Below are 27,189 nucleotides of genomic sequence, written 5' to 3' on the forward strand. Positions count from 1 at the left end.
AGGTGAATTTAAACCAAAAGATGAAAGGTTAATATTGGCGGCCCAAGATAGTGCACTACGTACAAGTTGGTTTACAAAGCTCATTGAACATGGGGGAGAAACAGGCAAATGTAGGTTCTGTAAAACAGAACTGGAAACAGTCACACATGTTGTTGCTGGTTGTGATATACTAATGGCAGAAGGACTGTATACTGAAAGACATAATAATGTGGCAAGACTGCTGCATTTGGGATTTTGCAAACATTATAAGACTGAAGTAACTGAAAAATACTGGAATCATGAGCCACAAAGCATCATAGAAAAGGATGAAGTTTATATCACATGGGGTCATCCATTACGAACTGTTCAAAAAATAGACACCAGAAAGCAAGATGTAACAGTCCATGAAAAGAATACAAAAGTAGCATTGATCATTGAAATTGCTACACCCAGTGATTACAGTGCCTTATGTATAGAGAGGCACAAAGTCACAAAATATCAGGATTTGCAGGCAAAAATTAGGGCAATGTGGAAGAAAGATACCCAAACAGTTCCAGCAATGGTAGAAGCAATGGGTCTTATAAAAAGGAATTTACAATCGTACTTAGATACGTTACAGATACATGTAACTCTATATAAATTGGAGGACGAGTCATTACTGGGCACATTGCTGGTGCTGCGAAGGGCACTTCTGGCTAATATCAAAGACTGTAAATACTAATTTCAGGAACTATCATACTAGGAATGGGGTTCATTCCTGCCATGGCATCAGAAACCCAAAAGACTTGGAGAAATTAAAAAAGGGTCACTTCGGCTGGACTAGTGATGATGTGCTGTGTACCTTGCAGTTTAACTGCATATGGCACTGTTTCAGCAGACTTAGTACCTCCAAAATCAAGTATATAATTATGGCAAAGAGCAAATGTTTCTTAATCCTTCCAACTGACTCACCATGATTCCCTTAATATCCATTTAACTTGGTCAGGAATTTACAAGTACCTAGGAGTCCAGCTTGACTCTCACCCTTTTTAATTATCATACAGAAACCTTCTTCTTCTTCTTTTGGCTTTTTCCCGGTTAGGGGTCGCCACAGCGGATCACCTTGTCCGCACATTGAATGGCAGTGGAGTTTTACGGTGTCGAGTTGCCAGCCCGGCGCCCAACCTTCCACAGAAGGCACACTCACACGCACACCTAGGGCCAATTTAGAGTATCCAATCCACCTGCAGCATGTCTTTGGGATGTGGGAGGAAACCGGAGCACCCGGAGGAAACCCACGCGACCACAGGGAGGACATGCAGACTCCGCACAGAAGGCACCCCAGCCGAGGATCGAACTGGAGAACCTCTTGCTGTGAGGCGGCAATGCTAACCACTGCACCACCGTGGCCGCCCAATTATCATACAGAAACCACTAAAGCTAAATTTCTTACACAACTTTAACACTGATATATACTTAATGGGTTCCTTTCTCCTATAGCAAGACACTCAAGAGGCAAATATATTCGGAGTCCTAAAAAACATGGCTTTATTGCTTCAAGTTGGCCATTCAGCAGTTCCCTTTTGCAAACTAGTCTTATTAAAGTGTGCACATTTATCTGACAGTTGACTTAGAAGATTAAGGAGCTGTTAACAGAATGTTTCCTGTAGCCCAGAGGTGCAAGGTTTGATTCTCACAGCCTTCACTGCCTAGGTGTGTGATTCTGTGCAAATCACTTAACCAGGCACCACTCCCAGGCTGAGTATGAAAAAGTCCATGGAGATCAGTGTTGTACAAAGCAAATGTAAGTAAAATAAAAAATAAAATCTCACATCCTGAGTACATTGAATACCAATGTCTAGCACTTAAGCGGGCAGACTAACTTGTAGTCACTGACAGCTACCTTCTGTTTCATTAGTTTTAACATTCTTCATTGTGGCAATTGTTATTCCTAACCCAAATTCTTAAATTCAACTCTCACTATTATAGTTTTAGATCACAAACCAAGATGTCCATATCTTGAAAAGTCTTGCTTTTAATCTGGTCATAGGTGAGCGGGTCTTCTATACAAATTGCTCCTATACTGTTTAGAACCAAATTCAGCCAGCTGTTAAAAATATCCTTTTTCTGTCATTGTTCAAATCCAGTCTTGCTAGCTGCAATGTATGTAGAGACTCTGGTTACACATAGCTGCCAGACTCCCTTCACTTTTACCCCCATTTGTTTGTGTTAAAACTATAATAATAATGCAGCTGTGATTAATGTAATCTACTTACCTGTACAAAGCTGTGAGTGTAGTGAGCTGGGCTGCCAATGCTTATGCATGCACTGACTGGCTGTCACTCAGCCCCCACTGATGGCTCACTTCACTTCCATTCCAAGCTGATCATCTTGTCTGATTTATAACTACCGCATTGTCATGTCAATCCATCTCTCCAAATTCTCCTTATAACATCAGAACTATTCATACTACTCCACAAACTCTGCACTGCATTGCTGCTTACTGATTTTCTCATCTGCACCCATCATCATCATCATCAACCATAATAACTATACAATGCTAAACATAAACAAAACATCACATTTAACTAATCTCTACACATTCTAAAACAGACACACACACTTGTTATTACATGCCAAACAATGCAACACTCACACAACACTGATGCTCAAACAGCACAAGCGTTCATTCTGCCAGCCTGGCCCTTTTCATATTATGTTATCCAACATGAATATTTACAGCTTAATTAATAAATGGACCCAACCTGAATCCTGGCTACACTCTTACAAAGCCTCAATGCTAGCTATATCAGAATCTTTTCTAAAAGACTGCACTTGGATGCCTCCCTTAATTACAAAACATTACACTCTTTTTCTAAACAGACCAGGGTCTAGAAATGGCAGTGCTGTCTTGACATTGGTGAGAACTCACAGCACCCTTGATAGCTGCCTTACTGATAGCAATAATTTCCATCTAGCCAGTGATGTCAACTGGAAATTAATCCAAATAACAGTTTCTAATATCATATTGTCGAATAACATATTAATCACTGCACTTTCATTCCACCCCATCCTCCATATCCATCCATCCTCAACTCCCTTTTTCCATTTTGCACATGGAGTTGGGGTGTGACTTCAACACTGACAATCATCTCGAGCCAAGGTTCACACCAATGGGTAGCTAGCTGTGCCATGGTTCCCCCATCATATATTGTCTCAAAATTATTTTGGACAAAATACTATATCATACCAAGTAGGAAAAAATTGTCATAATGGGAGACATGAACCTAGACTTTGCCACACCCTTTAAAACTAACATCAGTCATATTTTTAAGAAACCTGACTCATATAGTCAATAACTGTTACCCCCCCCAAAAAAAAAACCCTGAGTCCAACAATCTGACCCTACTTGACTAATGCTCACAAACTTCTCTGATATATGCAACTCACTGTCATCTCTACCAAACACCATGCATAACCACAATTGAAGAATTTCAAACTGTACTCTAAAAACATACAAACCTTCACTCAGGTGTATAACTTCTGTGTCTGTTATAGAAAGCTCAGAAGAGTTCCTTGACAATGAATGCATTGTCATTCATTTGCTACCTCCCTGTATAACTAACTGTTCAGAAAAGTTCCAACACTTTGTTCCTTAGCATCCTAATTCCCATACAGAATAAACGTTATCCACTGAAGCAAGATGACAAAAATCACAGAGTTTCTTGGCAAATGCCACAGATCGCCTAACTCAAAAAAGGTTAGAGACTATGTCTGGATGCAGTGGGTAATAGTGCTAAACACAACCAATACAAAGAACTTAGGAGAAATATAAGGATTGCTAAAAATAAAGTTTGACTGCTGTAGGTACAGATAAATATCAGAGCTAGGCTATCCCTAAAAGTTCTAGAATACAGTCAAAAGAATTTGCAATAGCAACATGCAGAACATGGATTACACTCTGAAATCAGGGAAAATCAGCCTTGTTAAGCACCTGTCACCACAGTTAAGCTCTAGTCTCATGCTACAGCATTAACAGTGGTCAGCAGATGCCAACGAATAATGGCCAGAAGCACAACTTTACAACCTGCTAAACATTTTAGTCAATGAAATGTTTAACACCTTTTAAAGCTATTTGCACTTCCTGATGTCCTTCTGTGGTGGCTGCCCTTTGTGTTGCCGAGGTAAATATGGTGCAGCTTTCAAAGCTGTAAAAACTTAGTGCTTGTACAATTTTGCTCTTTTGTAGTGCATGGAAACAGGTTAAGCTCCATTCACTACTAACAATTGGGTTTTCTGGACATAGCATAGCTTATTATATGTTTTTGACATGGATGATTCAAGCTTTGCTCTCAAGCTGAATTTCCTCACATCCATGGCTTGAACATGTAATCTAGTAGATTATGATAAGCATTCCTTTTAACTATCTGTTTTTTTGTCTCATACTTTTGGTTTGTTCATGTAAAACTTGTGCATATTTATCACAATAGTCTGATGTGTACACAGAAGTAACTATAACTTCTTAACGGTAGGTTGGAGCAGTCTCCTGAAAGTATCTGACCTCTTGTTCTCTGCTCATTATCTGGCTATTAAGACTGGTGTCCATTTGTGTCAAATAAGAGGAGCTAGTTAACTGGACATTTGAGATATGTGTCAAGTAAGACAGACTAATTTACTTGACATCTGAGATGTGCACAGGCAAATAGCTCTAAATGATGAGGCTGTCTGTACAGGACAGTGACTAGCTGCCTACTGTTGCTTTCACATTACTCTGGCTTTGCATGACTAATGTAAAATATGTGAAGTAACTTGGAATATTTTAATTTGTGGCAACTGTTTGTGTGGAGAGGACATCCTCTCCTATTACAGTCAGATGTGTACACAATTGTGTCTAAAACTGCCGTATGGGGGTGGGGGGTTGTCTGGATAAAAGTAACTCTCTCTTGTGATAAGGTATACAGTGCACTTCAGAGCATCCAGACTTTCAGAGCTGCTTGGGGCATGGTGGTCTCCCCACAATCCAAGGCTGTATAAGTGGATTTTGACACAGGCTTTGTAGTGTTCTGTGTCCTGAACCCTACCTACTCTAAAACTGACCCTTCTCAGAGGTGTGAAGAGGAGGTTACTGTAGTTTCTTTTGGTGGAGAGGCTGAGGACAATACCCTTATATCCACATAGGTGTGCACAGGTCACCACCGTTTGTGTTGGGCTAGGGGCAGTGTGGTAATTAGTTTGTTAACTTCCCTTGCAAACCTCAGAGGTATGCACAAAGGGTGACCATAGCTTGTATAGGAGTAGTGTTCTCTCTACTAGCAACAAGTTAGAAACATTACTGTGATCCCTTTTTTTTAAGCTTTCCTCACCAACATCAGATGTATATAGTAGTATATACTTTTCTGGTTGTGTAAGTAGGCATGCTGTTTATATGTCGATAATGACAAGTTGAGATATGTTATGTACTTTTTTTTTTTTTCTGACCAGTCTGACAGAAAGGTACACAGGCTGTGGTTGTGTTTTGGGGGTAGGGGTGAGGGGTCATGCTGTATGATAGCAGCAGCTTGAAATATATATATACGACTGTAGCCATTTCTGCCTCCACTTTCATCCCACTTTAACACCAGAGGGCAATACACAGAAGAGACTTTATACATTTGATGTCAAAGCAACCTGTACCATGAGCAATGTTGTTTATCTGGCTACATGTAGATCATGCCAGTCATTTTATGTAGGCAAAACTAACCAAATGCTTAAGAAACGCATACAGAGGCATCAAAGGGACATTGTGAACCAAGATGTTCATAATGCCCTAGCTAATCATGTCAGTCAGCATAAAGATCATTTGTTTTCATATAAAGCTATAGAGACCATACATATTGGCCCAAAAAAGGGGATATTGAGAACATAACTGAACTTAGGGAAACCAAATGGATAATAAACCTTAGAGCTGATCAACATCTGGGATTGAATAGTGTTATACCGTTGAAACCTGTCTTGAAGAGACGCAGATCGACCATGAGCTAACGAGATCATAAGTGATGAATGATAAATATCTGAAGAGACATGGTGGAATCTTAGTAAAATTTCCTATTGATCTTGAATGGATGGGATGAAGTCAGAAATTTATACATATTGATCTTGGATGGATGGAATGAAGTCTGAAATTTGCATACATTGCTGTAGTGAAATAACATACTTGTTATTTTGCTTTATAAGAGCATTTATATTCTAACGGAAGTTTGATTATGTTAGTGTCAAGATTAGAAGATTTGATGCTGTCGACATATGCTATTTGTAGTTTAATATGCCCATATCTTTCCTGCTCTGGTTTCATTAATACAAAACTGGACAATATGATAAACATCTGAACAGGGATGGTGGAATCCTAGTAAAAGTTCCCTATTGATCATGAATGGATGGGATGAAGTCATAAACTTATATATACTGACTTTGGATGGATGAAATGAAGTCGGAAATTTGCATACATTGCTAGAGTGAAATAACATACCTATACTCCTCTCAGGAAAAACTTATAGGCAGTCACCATGTGAATTTATCGAGGTACAAATGTAGCCATGCAAGACATGGAGCCTTGACATTTATTGTCACTTAGTAATTGTCCTGCTATATTCCTGTCTTGAGAAATGAACTTTTAGTAATGACATCGCCTATTGTTTATTGATAGCGATGCTTACTACTACATATATTATTTTTTTGTCATACCCATCGCTGGACATCAGAGATATGTGAAAATCTTCTTTTGGGTTAATTAGATTAAAGAAAAGAAGTTTCCTAATAGGAATTTATGAAAGTCAGCAGATTTGTTTTTTGCCGCTCCTTGGAAGCCACCATTGGCTACTTAGATCATCCATTTATTGTTCGTGCCATCTTTCCTTTATTGAATATTAGAAATATGTAAAGAACTGCTTTTGGGATTATTTGACAAGCTTTTCGATAAGAATACATGAAGGCTAAAAGATTTGTCTTTTGCTGTTTTTTGGAAGCCACTATTGGCTATTTAGTTCACCTATTTTGCATATTCTGACTCCAATACATTAGTGTGAGACATGCTTCTAAGTATCTATGAAAGCTAGCTGCTTCATCTGTTACTTCGTGGAAGTGCTATTGATTACTAACATCACCTACTTTGCATATTTCATTAGTACTGAACATTAGCAGGCTGTATGAGGCATCCATTTAGAAAATGGGATTGTTAACCCGGTTTATGCAAATCAGATGGAGAAATCCAAACATGGATTGGCTGGAACCTTGGTGTTGATATTCTCATTGGGTGAATAATTTTGACTGGCTTATATATACAGATGAATGTCCCATTTCATTATACGATCTGAAGAAGAACTATTCGATAGCACTTATCGTTGGACAAGGGACTTAATTTTTATTATTTTTTGTCTTACTTTGTTTTATTTCATTCTTTTCATTAAATTCTGGATTTTAACAGAACTTTTATTACTGGATTGCGCAGACAGTTTATTTGCTTTTCAGCACAGTGTTAGCCTGGGTAAACCAGCTGGCTTTTGGTTTGTGAACACAGAGAAGGTGACTGTTCTTTTATTTATTTTTTTTTTGAGGGGAAGGGTAGAGAGTCAGGTACTATTTTTGGATAGGATTTATGTATCCTCGCAAACATTTGCCATCTCATCTTATTGTGAACTATTAATTTGTCAATTTGGGAAATTAAGCATTGGCCATAAGTTATTTCTTCTTCTTCTTCTTTCAGCTTTTCCCAGTTAGGGGTCGCCACAGCAGATCACCTGTCTGCTCATAATTGGCAGTGGAGTTTTGCAGTGTCGAGTTGCCAGTCCGGCACCCAACCTTCCACAGAAGGCACACATACACACAAGCAGTCACACCTACAGCCAATTTAGAGTGTCCAGTCCACCTGCAGCATGTCTTTGGGATGTGGGAGGAAACAGGAGCACACGGAGGAAAACCATGCAACCATAAGGAGGACATGCAGACTCCGCACAGAAGGCACCCCAGCCGAGGATCGAACCAGAGAACCTCTTGCTGTGAGGTGACAATGCTAACCACTGCACCACCATGGCTGCCCTAAGGCCATAAGTTATTTATTCCCTTGAAAATAAGTAAATAAATCCTAAACAATACTGAATTTCTTTCTTTACAATTTTTGTTCAGGGCCCCACTAGATTGTGATTAGGAAAAAAGCTCTAAAATGCAGCTCAGGACATTTAGAACCCTCAGGGCTTTTGGTGGTCTTGCAGCCCCAGACTAAGTGCAGTCTTGGTCACTTATGACCTGTTGAAAGGCTGCAGGAAAAAGTAAAGTTTAAGAATAGCACTGAAGTTCTTTCCTTAATCACAATTTTGTTCAGGCAATCATTTGATCATTAGGTTGGTGAAAAGGTGTAAAATGCACCTTCAACATCTAGGACCTCCATGGCTTCTAGGAGACTAGATGCTCTGAGATCCCCAGCATAAATCAAGTTATTTCTTCCAAATGTATTACAGAGCAGTCTTAGTTAGGGTTTGTTGAAGGATATAGGAAAAAGCAAAGCTGAAGAGTGGCACTGAATTTCTTTCCTTTAATCAGGATTATTATTCAGGCCATTATTGGATGATGAGGTTATTTTAAAAACTTTGAAATGCACCTCAGAACATCTGGAATCCCCCATGCCTTTTGGGGGCCTAGTAACCCTAAGGCCCTTGGCTTAATTAACTTACACATTTATTACAACACCATCCTGATCAGTTAGAATCTGCTGAAATGATGTAGGAAGAAGCAAATTTGAAGAATAAGATTGAATTTCTTTCTTTAATCAGGATATGTTTCAGGCAATAATTGGATGAAACAACTTGTATTCTTACATGCACATCAGATCATATTTCCTCCACAGTTATCAGGAAATGAGAAATTAGGAGGGTATACTCCAGGTGAAAGCATGCATCCCATTCACACTTAAGATGAGAGTAAATAAAGGAAGTAGCTTCATTCATAATTTTGTATAAAATGTATACTGTATATGAAGGTGCTATACCAGGAGACACTGAAATGAGTTTAATTGAGCACTTTCATTTTACAATGAAAATCTCATCAGAAACGAAAGCACTCAAACTCATTTCAGTATCTCCTGGTGTGGCTCCTTCATATACATTTTATTGGGTTATAAAATTTATACTGAATAATTTCTAATGCTACTCCAGTTGACAGTGTTATTAATGTATATAATGAATAAATTTCTTTTGTCATAGTAGATAGCAGAAAAATGTAAAAATGCCCTTTTCAGGTCACTGAATGCCCCCTTGACCCACTTCCAGCCTTCAGTATCTTCCTTTACCTTTGTAACAGCTATAAACTGATGTTTTCCTTAATGCCAAATTAAACATTTTCCTTGATATCAGTATAGTCACCAAACGAGACTCTTATCACAAGTTTTTTTAATAAAATTTCCCAGGTTCAGGTTAAGTGACCTGAGGCTGTGGTACATTTCTGTAATTTAGCTGTAGTTTCAGATTCACACATACGTGTTTACTCTCCTACAGCAAGAAAGTATCTTCAGTAGGCAAATAAATGGACTCCAAAAAGCCAAACAGAAGTAATTCCAAGAGAAAGAAGCCAGGAGTCTGACCATTTATGACACTTTAATAAGAAGAAAAACAGAACAAGAAATGTAAAAGCAAAGCTTTCGAATCCTCAAGACTCTTTTTCAAAGCATAAAACAATTAATTAGTTGCAGATGTTTTATATATACTGCCAGCCTATCGAAATGAAATTTCAAAATCACATGGTTTGTTAAATAAAACACTGTTTAACATACAAATAGAAGTAAAAACAGACGTATAAAAAACATAAAACAGAACAAAACCATGTGCATAGATTCACAATATATGTTCTTCTATACCTATGAACTTCTATACTTATGAATGCCTGATCTAAAGGTTCATAGATAGCTCTGTTTATTTTTGAGAACTGTTTTTAATATTTTTTACTATTTAAGCCTGGTGGTGTGTCAGTTCTTAAGTAATTAATCCATTTATACACCTCTAAGTCTGATTAACTATATTACGTCCTTGTTTATGTTTATATATTCTTTTTAATACTCTAAACTTAAACTCTCCTACCACAGATTGACATACGTTAGGTTTACAACCTGCAGCATCTCCACAGTTTGAGTAATTTGACTACTGGCAGTGGACCTAACTTCATATGTTACCTATTGCTTCCTAGTACCTACAGTAGCAATCTATGAATTAATCTATACTTGAATCAATTACATCTTTTGTCATTATATAGAGCATACTGGAATAGCATTCAGTCATATTTAACCCCGCTGAGTCCAGTGTCACAGAATGCCGTAAGTTATTTTATCTAACACATGCAGAACCCTTATTTGGCTCTTGGCACACTACTTACAACTGATATATCATTAGAAGTATTCCTTGCTTCATGGAAAGGGTGACGCATTACCTGACAAAGGATACAAGGTAGACGCATCCAGTCAATGGGACAGCTAGGCAGTTCACAGCACGGTATTGACTAGCCGCTGGTATGATTCTAACAGCATACTATTTAAATGCTGTAACTTGACTGATTTCCATGTACTTGTTGCACATTTTTAATATAGTAAATAACATCTGCTTATAGCATCTCAAATGAGTTGATATACTAATTGAGTTACATAGCCAGTGACAAACGATATAAAGTGTCTGCATAGGTTAGGCACTAGCTACATAGGATGGGAATACAGCATACAAGCTATAACCTATTAACTATCATTAGGAGCATATACGGTGAACAGGGATGAAATATTCGTTTTTTCCTACTGTAGCTTGGCCAAACAGCTTGTAGCATACATTTACAACCCCCGCTCAAGTGAACTGACAATTAACTATGTGTTAAAGCATGTAAAAATAATCCAAGTCATGTAAACTGGAGTTAGATCTGATGAAGCTTTGTTAAGAGTGAAAGAGCTCATCTATTTAAAAAAAATATATATTTTTCAATAAAGTATTGATTTCTAAACAAGTTGTAAGTGCTTGATTACTCTGAAGTCTCAGCTGAGATGAGTTACAGTTTGTGGTTCTTTATTGGTTTGAGGTTCAGCCAGCGACTTCAGTGCTCAAGAAATACCACTTTTCCCTGTGGTTCACAGTTCCATCTGTCTATCTACATAATACGTAATATACATGTTGCATATGTATGTGTATGTACCACTAAGATTGACAGATAAATAGCTAAAGATACAAAGATAAACATTTAGCAGGAAAAGGTCCCAGTCCTTCTGATTAATATTGATTTGACATGCATATACAGAAGAAATAACAGTTCTCCCATCTCTTTATTTGGGAAAGGATTAAACCAAGACACAGTACACATTCGTTATTAATCAGCTTTAAAGGATCCAGGCTGTACCGATTGTTTTTTTGAAAGGTAGCATAATGTAATTCCATTAACAGTACTTAGAGGCAGAATTCCTAAGGGGACAGTCCTCATAAACTGTATAATCAATGTTTTCCAACATCTGCAGTTGTAGAGACATAGCTGACTTCCTTCCTTAGGTCAGAATAATCCTGTAATTTTATACATGTCTATATTCAGGTAACTTGTCTCAGACTCCTCTCCTCTCCTACACCACAAGAAAGCTGTAGTCTCCCTCTCAGAATTACTCGTACTTCTTGTATGCAACTCACTACATTCTGCTTCTAGTAAGTTGTCTAGAAGATCTCTGCCTCCCTTTCTCTCATATGCCCTGAAGATGTTTTCCCAAACATCTCTTTTAAAAAAAAAGGAATAAGGTTTCCACCAGTCATCATTAGACACCCTCCATACCATGCCCTCATCACATGGTAAGTCTTATGTCAGATATGACGCCCATCATTAGACACTATCCACAGCATGCCTTCATCACATGGTAAGTCTTATGTCAGATACGACGCCCATCATTAGACACCCTCCATAGCATGCCTTCATCACATGGTAAGACTTATGTCAGATACGACGCCCATCATTAGACACCATCCATAGCATGCCCTCATCACATCGTAAGTCTTATGTCAGATATGACACCCATCATTAGACACCGTCCGTAGCATGCCCTCATCTCCAGGTAAGTCTTGTGTCAGATATGGCACCCATCATTAGACACTCTCTGTAGCATGCCTTCATCACATGGTAAGTCTTATGTCAGATACGACACCCATCATTAGACACCCTCCATAGCATGCTTTGATCATCAGTAGTCATTGTCTAATCTCTCTAAGTTTTGCATAGTAGAACTTATTTGAGAATGGAGTAAAATTAATTCAGCCTCAAGCTTTCTTCTGTCTAGTTTTTCTCTCTTTTAGTTTAGTACTCAGCTTTGCATTTTCATTTTCCAGTTCAGACTTTAATGTGGTAATGTCTCCACTACAACATAAATGTTCTATATTCGTGTTATGCTTGGCTGCATTTTAGCCTTCCATACATAAACATGCTGCTCTCCAGTATCAAGCTGTTCCATAGCTTTATTCGCAAACTGCATTTTAATCACTGGCTTATACTGTCAGTATTCTTTTATAGACAGACTTTCTATCTGTTGCTGCATAGCAATCACAACTATTCTTTTGCCGTTTCTGTTTATACTGTGAAAGCTTATATCAGATTCAGGTGGCAAGTCTTTTAGCTTATACACCATAACTTGGCTACATTCCATATAAAATACCTAAGATACCTTAAATACTGCCAGCGTGTTTGTCTGTTTGCACAACGTTTTTGCAGTTCTTTACTACTTTCCATATCTTTCCTCAATGTTTCATTCTCATTCTGTGGGTAACTTTTGCTATTCAGCCACCAGTTGCTTCTGTGCATAAACACAACCACTTTCTTTCTTTCTAAAAATGCAGATCATCATAATCACCTTGCTAATATTGATCCATTTAGGGAACCAACTGCATTCATAAGGGCAAGGTAAGTCAGGTTAGGGCTGAAGGTATGGGTGCTCATACAATTATCAAGATTTGCCTTTAGGGAACTGAAGCAATCTCTCTCCGTTATATGCAATGGAAGATTATTCCATGAGTGGCAAAGTGTTGAATAATAAACCTACAATTCCAGTGTGCCTTATTTGCTGATGGGGGCTCATGTATTTAGCTAGTCTTTTCTGAGCCATTTGTTTTGTTGAGGTGTGGGTGATCAAGGGGTGCTGGGTCATTAACTGCACAGAATACTAAACAAATCACCCTTGAATTTTGAGATCTCATTATATAGTTGTAATATCTCTATTGACCTCATCCCTGTCCTCACAGTCACCCAGAAAAGATATACAGAGGGCTATCCATGAAGGGCATCCCCTCACTTCTACAAGAACATGTCCTTCAAGTAGGCTTGCCCTCCCCCACATCATCAGTAGCTGCCTCTGAGATCCCCAGCAGAGGGATTGCACCACACTATGTGCCCACGAGTGTATGCAAACCCTGCCCATCTACCAGGGGAGTCATGTGGAACTTATCCTTCCTGCCTGACTCCTCCAACAGCAGGGTCACTAATGTTTCTGTAGCAGTAAATGTACATGTTCGCAGTCAAATCTGGTGTAGGTCCTTCCAAGCATTAAGCATTTTATTTGTTCTGAACATCATAGCTTTGTTATAAAGCATTACTAGGATTGTAGTTTGCTTACTAATGTCGGTTTATGAACAAGATCACAAGATAATAGTTAAAAGCATAAGTGGCATTATTCCAGAACTCATATATTAAGAAAGTTCATGCAAGTAGTATCATAAGTGAAATGACTGCTTTGCAAGGAATAAACAAAATATGTACTACATTCATTGTCTATTCATATTACTTTCTGTCACTCTTTCTCCCTCTTTTGTCTGAAAGTTTTTTTATTAAATTTCTGATCGAGTCGCAAGCATTTATGCAGCTTAATATATAGGAATTACACATCAAATATATTTCAGTTTAAATGGCACAGTTAATCAGCTATTAATAAAAACAGCATTTCTACCAATACCTAAACTAACTGGATTCCATACTGCCTGTCAGACATGTACAATCTCAACACCTATTTGGTCGACACTATTTGGTGAATCAGAACACCTGGTTAATGTGCACAAAGCTAACATTCCTCGGGTAGGGGAATATTCCCTTTCCCCAGGGATTGTACTATCTCTGTGTTAGTATATATAATTAGCAAAGGGTGTGGGAGGGTGCAGGGAGGGCTTCTCCCTTACAGAAATATGCTTTGATTTACCCTGCTCCAATGTTATCCGTGATGCATGCTCAGTACATGTCAATATTCTGTGTTTCAGTGTTTTCATGTCCATTATTCTGAATGTCTGCATTACAAATGTTCATTGAGAAGTCATAGACAAAACTATATACACTATTTACAAAACATGTAAAAGGTATTCACTATTCCTTACAATGCATCTATCAATCATCTAGAATCAAAATAGAGATGAAGGAGAAAGAAAGAGAGAGAGAGAGTGTGTGTGTGTTTGTGTGTGTGTGTGTGTGTGTGTGTGTGTGTGTGTGTGTGTGTGTGTGTGTGTGTGTGTATATATATATATATATATATATATATATATATATATATTTGTGTTTGTGTTGTGCATTTATATTTTATTAGCCATACAGAATTAATATTATGCAGTCTCTTCTTTCTTCCACATCAATTTCATGAATTATTAATCTTCTCTTTTGTGCCCTTTTATAATTACTTTATGACTAAACATGAAATATTTCAAATTCATGCATATTCTAAATAAGAACTTCAAATCTATCATTCAAAATTCTATATTTGCAATTATAGCAATAAAAAGGCATACTACTCCATGTAAACCTTCACTGTCTTTAAAAAACTTACCAGTGAAATATATGTAAAATGCCAAATATTAAATCTTTAAAGGTTAAAATGTAACATTATCAAATATTGTTTTTCTCTACAGATCTCAGTCATGTTATATATTTTCATTTCTTCCAACAAACAGTCCAAACCTTATTCATTTTCATTCTTATAGTGCATTTGCAATATTTGTTATAGATATCATAGACCTCTTAGACTCTAGAAGACAACTATAACCCGGTCAGTATATTATGGCTTTCCAAATAAGTGTATAAAACAAGTGAAGGTACATGTCAGAATTGTACAGCAAATTAAGGCGTTATTTATCACAAGCAATAAATATAAACAAGGTAAGAAATCAAAACTGTCTTTGTCACTTCTCTTTGCAGTAGTGGTGGAACCATTAGCTAATTATGTATGTCAGAATACTCATATCAAATGATTTAAATTAACCAATTTGTAATCAAAAATATATGTTTTGGATCACATCTTATTGACTTAAGCATACGTTAATTGTATATTAACCTGCATAGATACCTACATTTTTTGAAAGCATATCTAATCCCAAATACAATGATTATAATTCAACTACACGTCATAACTCAGAATTTATACTCACATTTAGAGCAGAACTATAACTGAATCTACAAACATTTTAAATATTTAGGAATCTAAATTTAGGCAGTACATATGAATTATGATAATATAAACACTATTTAACAAAATGACTGCAATCTGGAAAAAGTTACTTTTTACTTGTGAAGACTGACTCTAATTAGAATGATATCACTGGCAAAAATACTCCTTATAATTAATACCGTGATATTAATGCTGAATACATAATATATGTAAAGGGAGGTATTCAGAAAGGTTAGCGCTGTACTAGGAACTATATTACTGCTGCAAATCTAGCACTAGTAATTCAGAAAACATGGAAGAGTGCATGGAGCAAAAGCTCATTAACAATTCCTTCACAAGTCTCTGAATTGGAAATAGCTGCACCACTGATGCCCTACCAACCAATGTAATGCTGTGCAATAACCGCGCTAGTGATCCCCTTAACAACCCATGCTACACTGTTGCACACTCAACTACAGGCATTTTAGTGCTGGACCTCATTACTTTTATCTATGAAAATATTAGCATTTTTAACGTATATCTCATATATTTTTGTGCTGCATTTTGTTATACTTGACAAATATATATTTATTATATTCAACTACAATATATCCTGCTACAGAAAGTCACAATGTTTCTAGTTATTCTACATTTCAAGTGATGGATAGCACTGAAATTTACCTACCACAGGAATACTTCTGTGTGAGGGTCTAGGCTGAAGGAATTGAATAAAGCAGGGAATCAGCCGTTTGTCTTTTCGGCTTTTCCCGGTTAGGGGTCGCCACAGCGGAACTCTGGTCTGCTAATGATTGGCAGTCGATTTTTATGGTGCCGAGTTGCCAGCCCGATGCCCAACCTTCAGCAAAGGCACGCCCATTCACGCATGTCTTTTGAAGGCCACTCGAACACAGGGAGGACATGCAGACTCCACAAAGAAAGCACTGCAGCCCTGAATCGAACAGGAGAACCTCTTGCTGTAAGGTAACAATGCTACCGATGTACCACCGCGGCTACTTTGATTAATTAGGTGTGGGATCATCCTTGGTTTCTGTCAGGGAAAAAAAGACAATATTTAGAAATACTTTGTCGGGGACATGTTAACCAGGAAGTGAATAAACCCAGTTGTTACAACTTATTGCTACAGTGACATATGTTTAAAGGTAAATTATTATGGTAATACTTCACACAACACTGCTTACTACATCCTAATTGTGGTGTATAGGCCAGCCATATTACTGAATCCCATATGCTTTAGTAATAGGTTCATAGGTTCATACTAGGCTATCTGCCCTAGGACATTTATAAGCCTAGCCAGAGTGTGTTTGGCTTTCGCCACCCATTTTAAATTAATTTTGCTATGCCCTTTTTCGAGGTTAGTATACTGTGCCTCTGTCTAACAGTGACACAGAAGTGATACCCGGGGTAAACCTACGATCTCCCATCCACTCATCAAGATTAATTGGCAGCTGTGAGTTCCTTGAAAAGCACTGTAAGGCTAAAATAACTGCCACTGCATGGCTCATGACAGAGTGTCTGTTCATCCTCCATATCAGTGATGACAATATAATGACCTTAATATATAGTGTTTGTTCATCCTCCATATCAGTGAGGACAATATAATGACCTTAATATAGTGTCTGTTCATCCTCCATATCAGTGACGACAATATAATGACCTTAATATATAGACCATAACCAGAAAAACAGCTCTTACATACATAAAGCAGAGACCTTCTAAAGTGTTGCTCCATATCAATCCCATATGCCTTACTTCTCCAAAACCCTGATTAACCTTACTGTGGTACTGTTCTTAGTTTTTCTACTTACTGAAACCATTTTTCTATCCCCTATACTCCAGAGTCCACACTTTGCAATGGTGTCTTGAACTATACCTTCACCATTTCTCCAGTCTTTGGTTCTGCTTCCATACAACATACTAACCAATGTACCATTCCCACCCAGACCCACACATGTATCCTTATACTGACTGAAACATCTGATCACCCTAATCATGTAAAAGACTCCAGATTTCATTGACCCAGTGAGAGTCTGGGCCCGCATTCTATCTTCATCAGAAACGTTGGCATTTAGAGGTCTTTCCCAATCTCTACACTCACTCACTCTCATATTGATCAATACATGCATGTTGTTTCAGACCCTTTATGCATAATTATTTTTTAGTTTACACAAAGGGCTGCAGTTAGACTGTTCATCCCATTACTCTGCCCAACATGCTAATGGAGAGTATAACCCATTTCTTTAACTCACACCCTTTATGGAACCACTGTCTCTCATATGTTACATCAGAAACCCAGTGGATTGTGCTGTTGATAGTACTGACATGAATATATATATATATATATTTTTAAGAATTACAGATCATCAGCCATGGTCTGGATGACCGGCTCACTGCAGCAAACTTGCCATATTACATAGTGATGCACCTTGCAGAACCTCTCCCCCAGCCCACACTTCCATCCACCCTTCTCAAATTCATACCCTTTTGCATATATTTGACATATTGCTTCTTATTACTGTTGTGCTGGCAAGCTACTAATTATCACTTTTTTTTTTAATAGGTTTGCCTTTCAGGAGAAGAATGTCACAAAAATCACAAAGCAACAAGCCTTCAATCTCACAAAAGGAATACCTACAATGAATGAGATTCAGATTGAGAATGAGGCATTAGATGGAAAGGTATGCATTCCAATTTTGCCAGTATTAGAAATTATTGCATAGTACTGGCCTTCAGCATATTAAAATGTGTAAACTGGGGCACCCACAAAAAGATTTGGTCTCTCTTGTTAAGAATTTGAACCAGTACACCCTTCTGTCAATACTGTTAAAAGAGCAAAGCTTTTGAAAATTGTCATGTTTAAAAGGATAATGTCATCACATTATTCATTGATCTGTCTGCGTATACAAAAAGAGGGTTCATAATGGTGCCATCTCCTGAATCCAAACTGCATTTCTACCTCACTGGAAGATTCTAGGATTAGCTTTTCAGAATATGATTCAACAAGGCTAAGAATAAAGTCATCAAACCACTCCTAGTGACTGTCTAAATGTTGCACTCCCCCCAGTCAACTCTTATCCCAGTGGTGGTGAATGAATGGGCCAATTGTCAGGGAGGGGTCAGATGGTCAACTGGCAGTGGGGCAAAGTGTGTGCAAAAAGAAATTTGGATGAACATAATGTATTTTTTGTGAAAGATTAAGTGTGTGTGTGTGTGTGTGTGTGTGTGTGTGTGTGTGTGTGTGTGTGTGTGTGTGTGTGTGTGTGTGTGTGTGTGTGTGTGTTCCTAAGGTGCTATGATGGTTTCCCAAATGCAACACTCCTTACAGACAACACATGAAGCAAGAATCACAAAGTTCTACAATACTGAAAAAGTGAATACCCTAAATGCATGCTTGTAATCTAAGTCTATTTTCAGAACTGGTGAGTGGGAGAGCAGCAGATAAATTATTTATATATCTGTACCCGTGACCTAAAGTAGAATGAGCAGATTTGCTGGCTTATATTCAAACAGATGTATTTTAGGGTAATGGATGTGTTATACCACACAGAGAAGACACTGCTCTGCAAAGTAAATACTAATAATTATACAGGGGCTACTGAATAAGTAGGCAGATAGATGCACTTCTAGAAGGTAAACAAGGTGGAGGGGAAATGTAAGCAAAGCCGGCCGATGTAGTACAGAGCAATCAATGAAGGGAAAGGTAGTAGCCTCATGACGTCTTGTGAGACCCTAGCAAAAATCCGTCATAACATCAGCACTTAGTGCTAGCAGATGCTCACAAAGGCCATCTGCCACTGCATCCAACAAAAAAGGAACATTTATAAGATGAGAAAGACCAGAGGACTGGAACAAAGCAAGCTGGACTCGTTACTGGTTCCATGAATGAAGTGTAAACAGGAGTAGAGTATAAAAATGGTTGCAGCAAGCAGGGGAACAAACAGCAGGATACAATAAGGTAAAACAGGTTTTGGGAGAAGGTATGGCACATATTTAATTCTGCAGGAAAAGATCCATATTTAATGCATTATACACAGAAACTGACAAACAGTGGGTCGACAAAAGATTGGGCAGAGAGTGGAATATGGGCAGGATGCCAGCTGCCAACCTGTCTAGATAGACATTACTGACACCCAGTAGATGGAATTCCTCAGGCTAGGAGGCCAATAACTTGGGCCACACTCATCCCTAGTGGCCTGATGGCATCTGACAACCAGTTCAATGAGTCACAAAACCAAGTACAGGAGACGATAATGCAAGGAAACCGTCAGTGCTAGCATGAGGTCAGTGGTCATCTGTACCATATGCTGCCACACTAGATGAGTAAACAAGGCATCTGGTGAGGGCTAACAGCCTGTGATGGGATGAGATGGACAACTCCCCTACAGTTAGGCACCCCCACTCCACACACCTTCCCTAGCCACAGCTTTATTACAATGAAACAGAAGCAGTTACTTTACCTTAAGTGTGTAGAGTAAAAAAGAAGCATGAAATGGCATTCACAACTTCCCAGTCACTTATTCCCACATGGACTATGACTGAGTCATACTGGTACTTGTGGGCCAATGACCTGAGTGTGTGCATAATGTGGTGCACCCTAGCCCCTGATAAGCTAATGACCATGACTTTCTCCTTACTCAACCTGGTGAGAGGTATATCAGTGTGTCTCACAATGGAGTGTTCAATGACCAGAATGTTGGATTGTGTGGCGGGTTACCTTATGGGCTTAGTAGTACAGGCTCCATGAGATGTAGCTCTATGTGTTGATGTGGGTGTTGTTTTGAAAGAGTGCATTTGGGGCTGCTCAGGGCATTTGTTATGTGTGCTTCATCAAGGAGGTCTTTGGGGTTTTTGAAGGTTACATTTAAGTGCCTCATCATATACCGGTCTCTATGTCTGCTTTGAATTGTGTGTGATAGGTGCAGCATGTGTACTACTGACACCCTTATTGATATTAGGAGTACATTTAGCTGAAAGCTTTGCCTCCAGTGCAATTGTGCAAATACATTTCTCACATACCATATCAGTTTGCTTGCAAATTAACTGATTATCAGTAAACATGAGGCAATTTGCAAATTGTCACAGAATGGCCATATCCACCAAGCTGAAAATGGAGATAGTGGGAAAACTCATATTCATGGCACCAGACCCTTTTTATTGATTAGACAGTTGGACTGATGACTGAGAATATAAAACAATGTCAGAAGTATCCAGCTTGCAACTCTGGGGACAGTGCTTGTCACTGCAAACTAGTTGGCCTGTGTGGAACTAGGTATTGGTGAAATTTCAGTGGTGCTTTTACAAGAAAAATGTCACATGAGGTGTCTGTGTCTGTACAGGGTACATAGATCCTGAAAATTTAAGGATGAAGTATTTAGACAGGTATTCTGAAGTTACAAACAAATCAAGCAGTACTTACTGAAAACAAAGAATTAGCTTGTCAAGAATGATGAAAAGAGGAGAGTCGAGTGAATGGCTACTGCCTGGCTACTACTAGTGCTGGTCTCACCATATCTTTACTTTTCTGGGATGCAAAACTCCTTTGCTTCTTCTCTCACCAGAAGCAAAACATTAACACCAATCCCAAAATGAGAAGCAGGCCAAAGCCTGTTTGGTGATCCTCAGTCTTGTCCCAGTTGATACAAGGGTCTGCAGCCTTTTCCTAATAGGTGCCTTCAATAGCAACCAGACCAATCAGGAATGTCAAGCACAGACACTCACTGCCCAGCCAGAAACAGTCAGAAATCAATGCACTCTGTTCCTTCTCTTACCAGGAGTAGAATATAAGCACAAATTCCAAGCTGTCACCTATGAAGCAGTTACTATGCTTTCTGGTGATCAGCAGTCTCCAGAAAATAATATCTCTGTGCTCCTTCTCTCACCAGGAGAAAACAGAGGCACTAATCCCCAGATGACTACTGAGAGGCAGAATGTGTGCTGTCCAATAACTGGTGGTCTTGCAATAGATGTCTAAAGGTAAGATGAAAAAAATGGGTTAATATCCTGACTACTGCAGTGTGCACTAAACAGTTAGATATAAAAAAGGGGGTAAGTTAAGCTTTAACTGTTTAAGTGGAGAGCCATTAATTTTAAAAGAACAAGATAGAGTGAAAGGGGGTGGGCAATTTTGTATTCTGGATCTATGGAATACAGATGGATGGCCAATAAATTTAAACAGCTGAAGGGAAGTGATTTCACAAAAACATAATTCTGTGCTTAAACGAAACAGCCAGTGAAAGGGGAGAGGAGAAGGAGATATGTGGTCAAATTAACATAAGAGGCAGGCAACTAGAAAGGCAGCTGTGTTTAAGAACACAAAAGCAATAGGGTGTGGGGGGAGGGTGGCAAAACAAATTTTAAAAGACTTCTGTGCAACTCACAAGAGATACAGGTGTGGTCTGTTTCCAAGTTTTAATATGCAATTAAAAGCTGAATACAAGTAAAACACAATGTAAAGAAAACAAATTACAGTATACAAAATAGAAGAAGGCAATAAAGAAATACACGATACAAGAAAGCAAAAGCAAATTAACCTTTCCCTCACAGCAAGTTGTGGGGGGGGGGTCTGATTGAGCTTTTCCATTGAATAAACACCCTTAAAAGTTGATTTAATAGTTAGAGATTTGGGAACATATGTTGACAGTAATTTGGCCTTCAACCGACATGTAGCCAAGATAGTAAGAAAGTCATTCTATGTCGCCTAACTCATAAGCAAGTGTATGGCATCTAGGTCCAACAAAGCTATAACACCACTCAACTCAGTCCTTGTCAGACTCATCATCGAATGCTATGCCCCTTTTTGCATTTTCCTAACCAGGTACCTACAACAGTTGGAATGCCTTCAAAGGTTTTCCACCAGGAGAATTCAGGATACAAATATCCTGTCTTACACAGAATACCTTAAGGCCCTGTCTCTTTACACAGTCTCCTATAGGTTAATTAGAGGTGATCTTTGTCTGGCATATCAGGCATCCTCAGACTCAACTCTGATGGCCTCTTGCATATCTGAAAAACAAACTGCACCAGGAACACTAAATCCAAGGACCTTAACTTTGCCTGTGACATAAATAAGACATGCTGGAGAGACCGATATGCATCTCAGAGGATCCATGCACTATGGAACAGGCTCCCCATCCACATGAAGGAGGACAAGGACTGAGTTGAGTGGTTTTATAGCTTTGTTGGACCTAGATGCCATACCCTTGCTTATGAGCCGAGGAGCTTTTTTTTCTCTTTAGGTCTTTGCTTGTAAGATCCTATAGCTGATTGTTACTACTATGTTACTAAAATGCAATAAAATTGTTTTCTAGTCCTGAGGAGCTTTTCTCCCCGGGTCTCTGCTGAAAATGAGCCAAAAGCTCAGCCAGACTAACCCTGTTAACAAATGTAAAATAAATAAATAAAAATAAAATAAAATAAAATGAAGCGGAGTTCATCTCTGATCCTTTTCAAGTGAAACCTTGATCTTCGGATGGGAAATCTTAAATTCACCCCTGATCTGACCTGCATGTCTCTGATGGACAGAAGCCAACAGTAAGTTAACTGTTCCCAAACTAACATACCTCCCACACATGCACAACCCTTAGCTACCTCATTACTAACATAGCCCCACCATATAGGCATCCAATGTATTCAAGGACAAAACTGGGTTGGGATGCATGGCTAAGCTTATAAAGACCCTAGTGGTTAATAATCTAGTACAGATATATGAACTATGAACACAAGCAAGTATATGATAATTACCAAAATGCATTCACCTGTCATTTGTATACATTCCAGAGTGCATCACTGCTTGATGAGTGGGCATTGTCACGCAGGTATTTTATTTACAGTGTAATCACAGAACAGATCACTGATATGGTGGTACCTGCAGAAGCTAGGCGAGGACAGCAGGCTGAAGTCAGCACCTGCAAAAGGCCTGATGATCATGCCAACACATAGATCAACTGACTGTTCCAGGATGCACTGACACTGCCTGTCGGCCTTCTGGGTGGTATTACACTCATTGTTAATGGTGACATTGTGTCCAGTCCCATATCTGCTGCTGTAGAGGATGCACAGCATGGCAGTTTGCACATCCTGTAAGGGGAGACCCCTGTGACTAAAAGCACTGTCACTGCAAGTTTTGGACCATAGCCATAGACCAATGTAAGGCATCTCACATGCAAATATCCACTGTAAGGCTACTAGTAGATTTAGACATCAACCAGCATAATAACTGGATGCAGACATGTGAGCAGCCCTCAACCTCAGTCAATGGATGTGTAGGGTTATAGTATGAGAACAGTCTACAACTGTTCATTCTGACCTAGAGGTTTTCAGTATGGTTCATGGCCTTCAGTTTAATGTTACCCAGCACTATCAATATCACCAATAGAGTCCACAGATGATGCCATGACTGAGCTGCTGTTGTCTGTGGTGGCACATATATATCAGTGTGCACCTCTGTGTGGATTATAAACAGTGCCACCATCGACTTTTCATACCCTAATCCTGTTCCTGGCGAAGAGCATTTGCATTCCCATGACAGCCATATACGTGACTATCACAGGGGATGCATAGTCTGCACCAGACACATTCAGGGTATCACAGTACCTCACCCCATGCCAGGGCTGGCCAAACTGCAGAGCAGCTTGGGGGTATGGTACGTCACATGCACCGCCACAGGTCCTGCTCCACCAGTTCTGCCAAATATGAGTCTTGCAGCTCCTCTACATCAGTTATATGTGCATATCCTAGAAGCATCACAAGACCTACTTTTTATACATCCATCACAGCTAGCCTTCACAGTGGCTACACTGCACCTATCCATACTGACTATCTCATCTAGTCAACAGAGGAACTCCTCAAAGACACTGACAACCACCTCTCCATGACCCGCATCTCTACCTCTATTAACCAGTAGACCCACATCCCTAGGTTGCATAAATGGTTGTGGGTCTATATGTCACTAAGCACCTGTCCAAATGATGATTTATATGACAAGCACCACCATCCCTCTTGTGTGGTGCAAGTGGAGATGTATAATTGAAAGTGTGACATGACCATGCACTGCCCAGCTCAATCTATAGAACACTACATGCATGCATGCATCATGTTCTGTGTGACAGCACACTGTCAGTGAGCACATCAGGTCCCATAGAAGTGGACTAACCATTGTTGCTTTGCCAGTGCTTCCATACACTGTGTGTGTTGACATCTGGTGGTGTGTCTACAGCTTACTCACCTTAAGTGTCATTATTAGCAGTGAATAATGTTGTGCTGGAGGTTATGACAGGTCCTGTTCTTGGTGGAGTGGAGAGGCCCAATAATGATGACTAAGGTGCTTCATTCCTTAGGATGATACTGTATAGCATGCAATGTGCTACAGATGCTCAGTTGTATCCAAATAGCTGAACTGTATTTCAGGAACACACACACACACACACACACACACACACACACACACACTACTGTTTTATTAGATTGGGTATGGGCATTGCACTACTGATGTTCAGCCATAGGTTGTTGGTTATATACATCCATTATAAAACAGGGCACTAACAGGTGTTCTGCATCACCTGTGACACATGGAAGTAGGGACTGTGTGGGGTGAGATGTGTACATACTGTCTATTGCAGTAGATAAGGAGATGCACTGTTGTACTTGCTCTTACATATTAGGCTGCCCAATGGGATGTTCTTGTGCAGGAAGCAGTAATTGTGATGATGTGTATGTCATGTGCAGGAATCACACTAGTTAGGAGCCCCTGTGCATTTCACAATAAGTGGCAGTTGATGGAACAGTCGCCAGTCCTATTGATATAATTTTGTCCATGGTCACCAGTTGCGGGCGTCTACTACCACATAGGTACATTTTATAGCTCATATTCCCAAAGGGCATGCCAGAAACAGATCAGTGCATGGCTCAACAATGAGAATCAAAAAAACAAAAGCCAGCACCACATAGTCAGCATCCAAAATTTTCAGATTTTATTACATAATAGCACTAGAGCCAGAAAACACACCGGTTTCGGCTAACAAGCCTTCTTCAGTGTAAAAAATGTTTTACACTGAAGATGGCTTGTTAGCTGAAACTGGTCTGTTTTCTAGCTCTAGTGCTATTATGTAATAAAATCTGAAAATTTTGGATGCTACATTTTATAGCTCCCGGCACTTAAGGGATGCAGATGATATCATAAAAGCCATATATAGTGGTGGCTTTCTCCGCTGCAGTATTGGAAAAAACAGATCTGTTTATCCACTTGTGATAGCACTTTATTGAGGAACATCTTGAATACTCTACAAGTTAATGCCTGTGATACACATAAGGTGTCCCCAGTTTGTCTGCAAGGTCTCAGTAGCTAGAATGTTAACGACTACAGAGACCGATATTCAATGGACATGGGGATTTCATGCATTACTCCAATCCATGCTTGTGGGCCATAAGAAGTCAACCAACAACCAATGCCTATATAATGCATCTCTCCACTCAAAATCATTCCAGAATCTTTTGGTCTATCAACTAGTATAAAGTAACCTTACCTAGCACCAGTTTTGCTGGTGCTTTGTGCTACCATATCATAACTTCATGAGAACACTAGTGGTGCTGCTAAGATGTTGATGCATGACAGATGTGCCACTCTAAGTATATTTGATATTGCAGTTCTACAAATGTTGGCATTCTTTTCGCTTTATACTTAGACACAACTGCCTGCAAGCCTTCATGCCTGATGACTATGAAATGTAATTAGCTTCCACAAATCCTCACATCCATGTCATGATGCAATCAGATTCTGCTTCTTCATTTGCATTTCATTGCATATTAATTTGCAATCCTTTTTTCTATGCATTACAATTTATTGCTCTGTAGCATTATACTGCATGGTTCTGCGAGTCACTACCTACCTGCTTGATCTTGTTTTTAGTTGAAGAACAGTGCATACTTCATAGTTCAGCTGTGAATACTGGCCACCAGCTATAGCTATGCACAACACTTACTGTTATCTCAGATACTCTATGATGAAGTCATTTCACTACTTCACATTACTTAAATTAAAAAGCTCTCTTACACCGTAAAACAAATTGAGAAATGATTAATTGTGAATACAAACATTTTGTGTTACCATTTACTTATATTATAGCATCTGTTTCTGTGGCTACTTAGTAAAAGGTTAAACAGTCAGACAGGCTAAGCTACCTGTGTTTGAATAATGTGTTAATACTTTTAAGATTATAAATGTGTGAATTGGTTACATTTCTAAATGGGTCCTTTAGGCAAAACAGGGAATAGTCCCTTAAAACCCCATGTAGAAGGCTATTCCCCTCCACTTCTATCATTAAAAGTACAAAGTTGCATAAGGTGTGGAAAAAGGTCATATTCATATAAATGGAAAGCCAAGCATTCAAATTTATCTGACTTAGTGAAGACTGGAATAAGAATTTAATAGTAGTAGACAGGTGTGAGGATCCAGTGAGAGACACACCTCCCAGCAAAAAAAATGTTTACTGGTTATAATGTAAAAGATTATTAAAAAGGTTAGTGATCATAAACAAATGTTTAATGTGTTCAAGAAATAGATTCAGGAATTTCACTTTGAGTGTAGGTATATTGCTGGGGAAATGTTAAATAAATACTGGAATAAGGCTGGGAGGTTGGCATAATGGTTAAGTTGCTTACCTTGCAGACACAAGGTGCAGGGTTTGATTCTCACATGAAGTAATTGGCTAGGCTTAAAATGGCCCACAAGGGCAATTAGCCTAGTACTAATCTATTTACCTAAATATGCAGTGCAGACTTTATTCCATAGTATGGGC

General features: G+C 38.9%; 1 protein-coding gene across 3 annotated transcripts in view; it reads left to right on the forward strand.

Moving 5' to 3' along the window:
- LOC122790141 (vascular endothelial growth factor receptor kdr-like) overlaps nucleotides 1–27,189 on the forward strand; it is a 674,216-nt gene that overhangs the window by 398,963 nt on the left and 248,064 nt on the right. For all 3 annotated transcript variants that reach the window (XM_044057728.1, XM_044057729.1, XM_044057730.1), the window contains exon 11: nucleotides 17,958–18,075. In XM_044057728.1, coding sequence (XP_043913663.1) covers nucleotides 17,958–18,075 — 118 coding nt within the window. The remainder of the gene's footprint in view (nucleotides 1–17,957; nucleotides 18,076–27,189) is intronic.

Source organism: Protopterus annectens, chromosome 15.part0, assembly GCF_019279795.1.
Source record: "Protopterus annectens isolate FY-2018-M chromosome 15.part0, PAN1.0, whole genome shotgun sequence".
Lineage (NCBI taxonomy): Eukaryota > Metazoa > Chordata > Ceratodontiformes > Protopteridae > Protopterus > Protopterus annectens.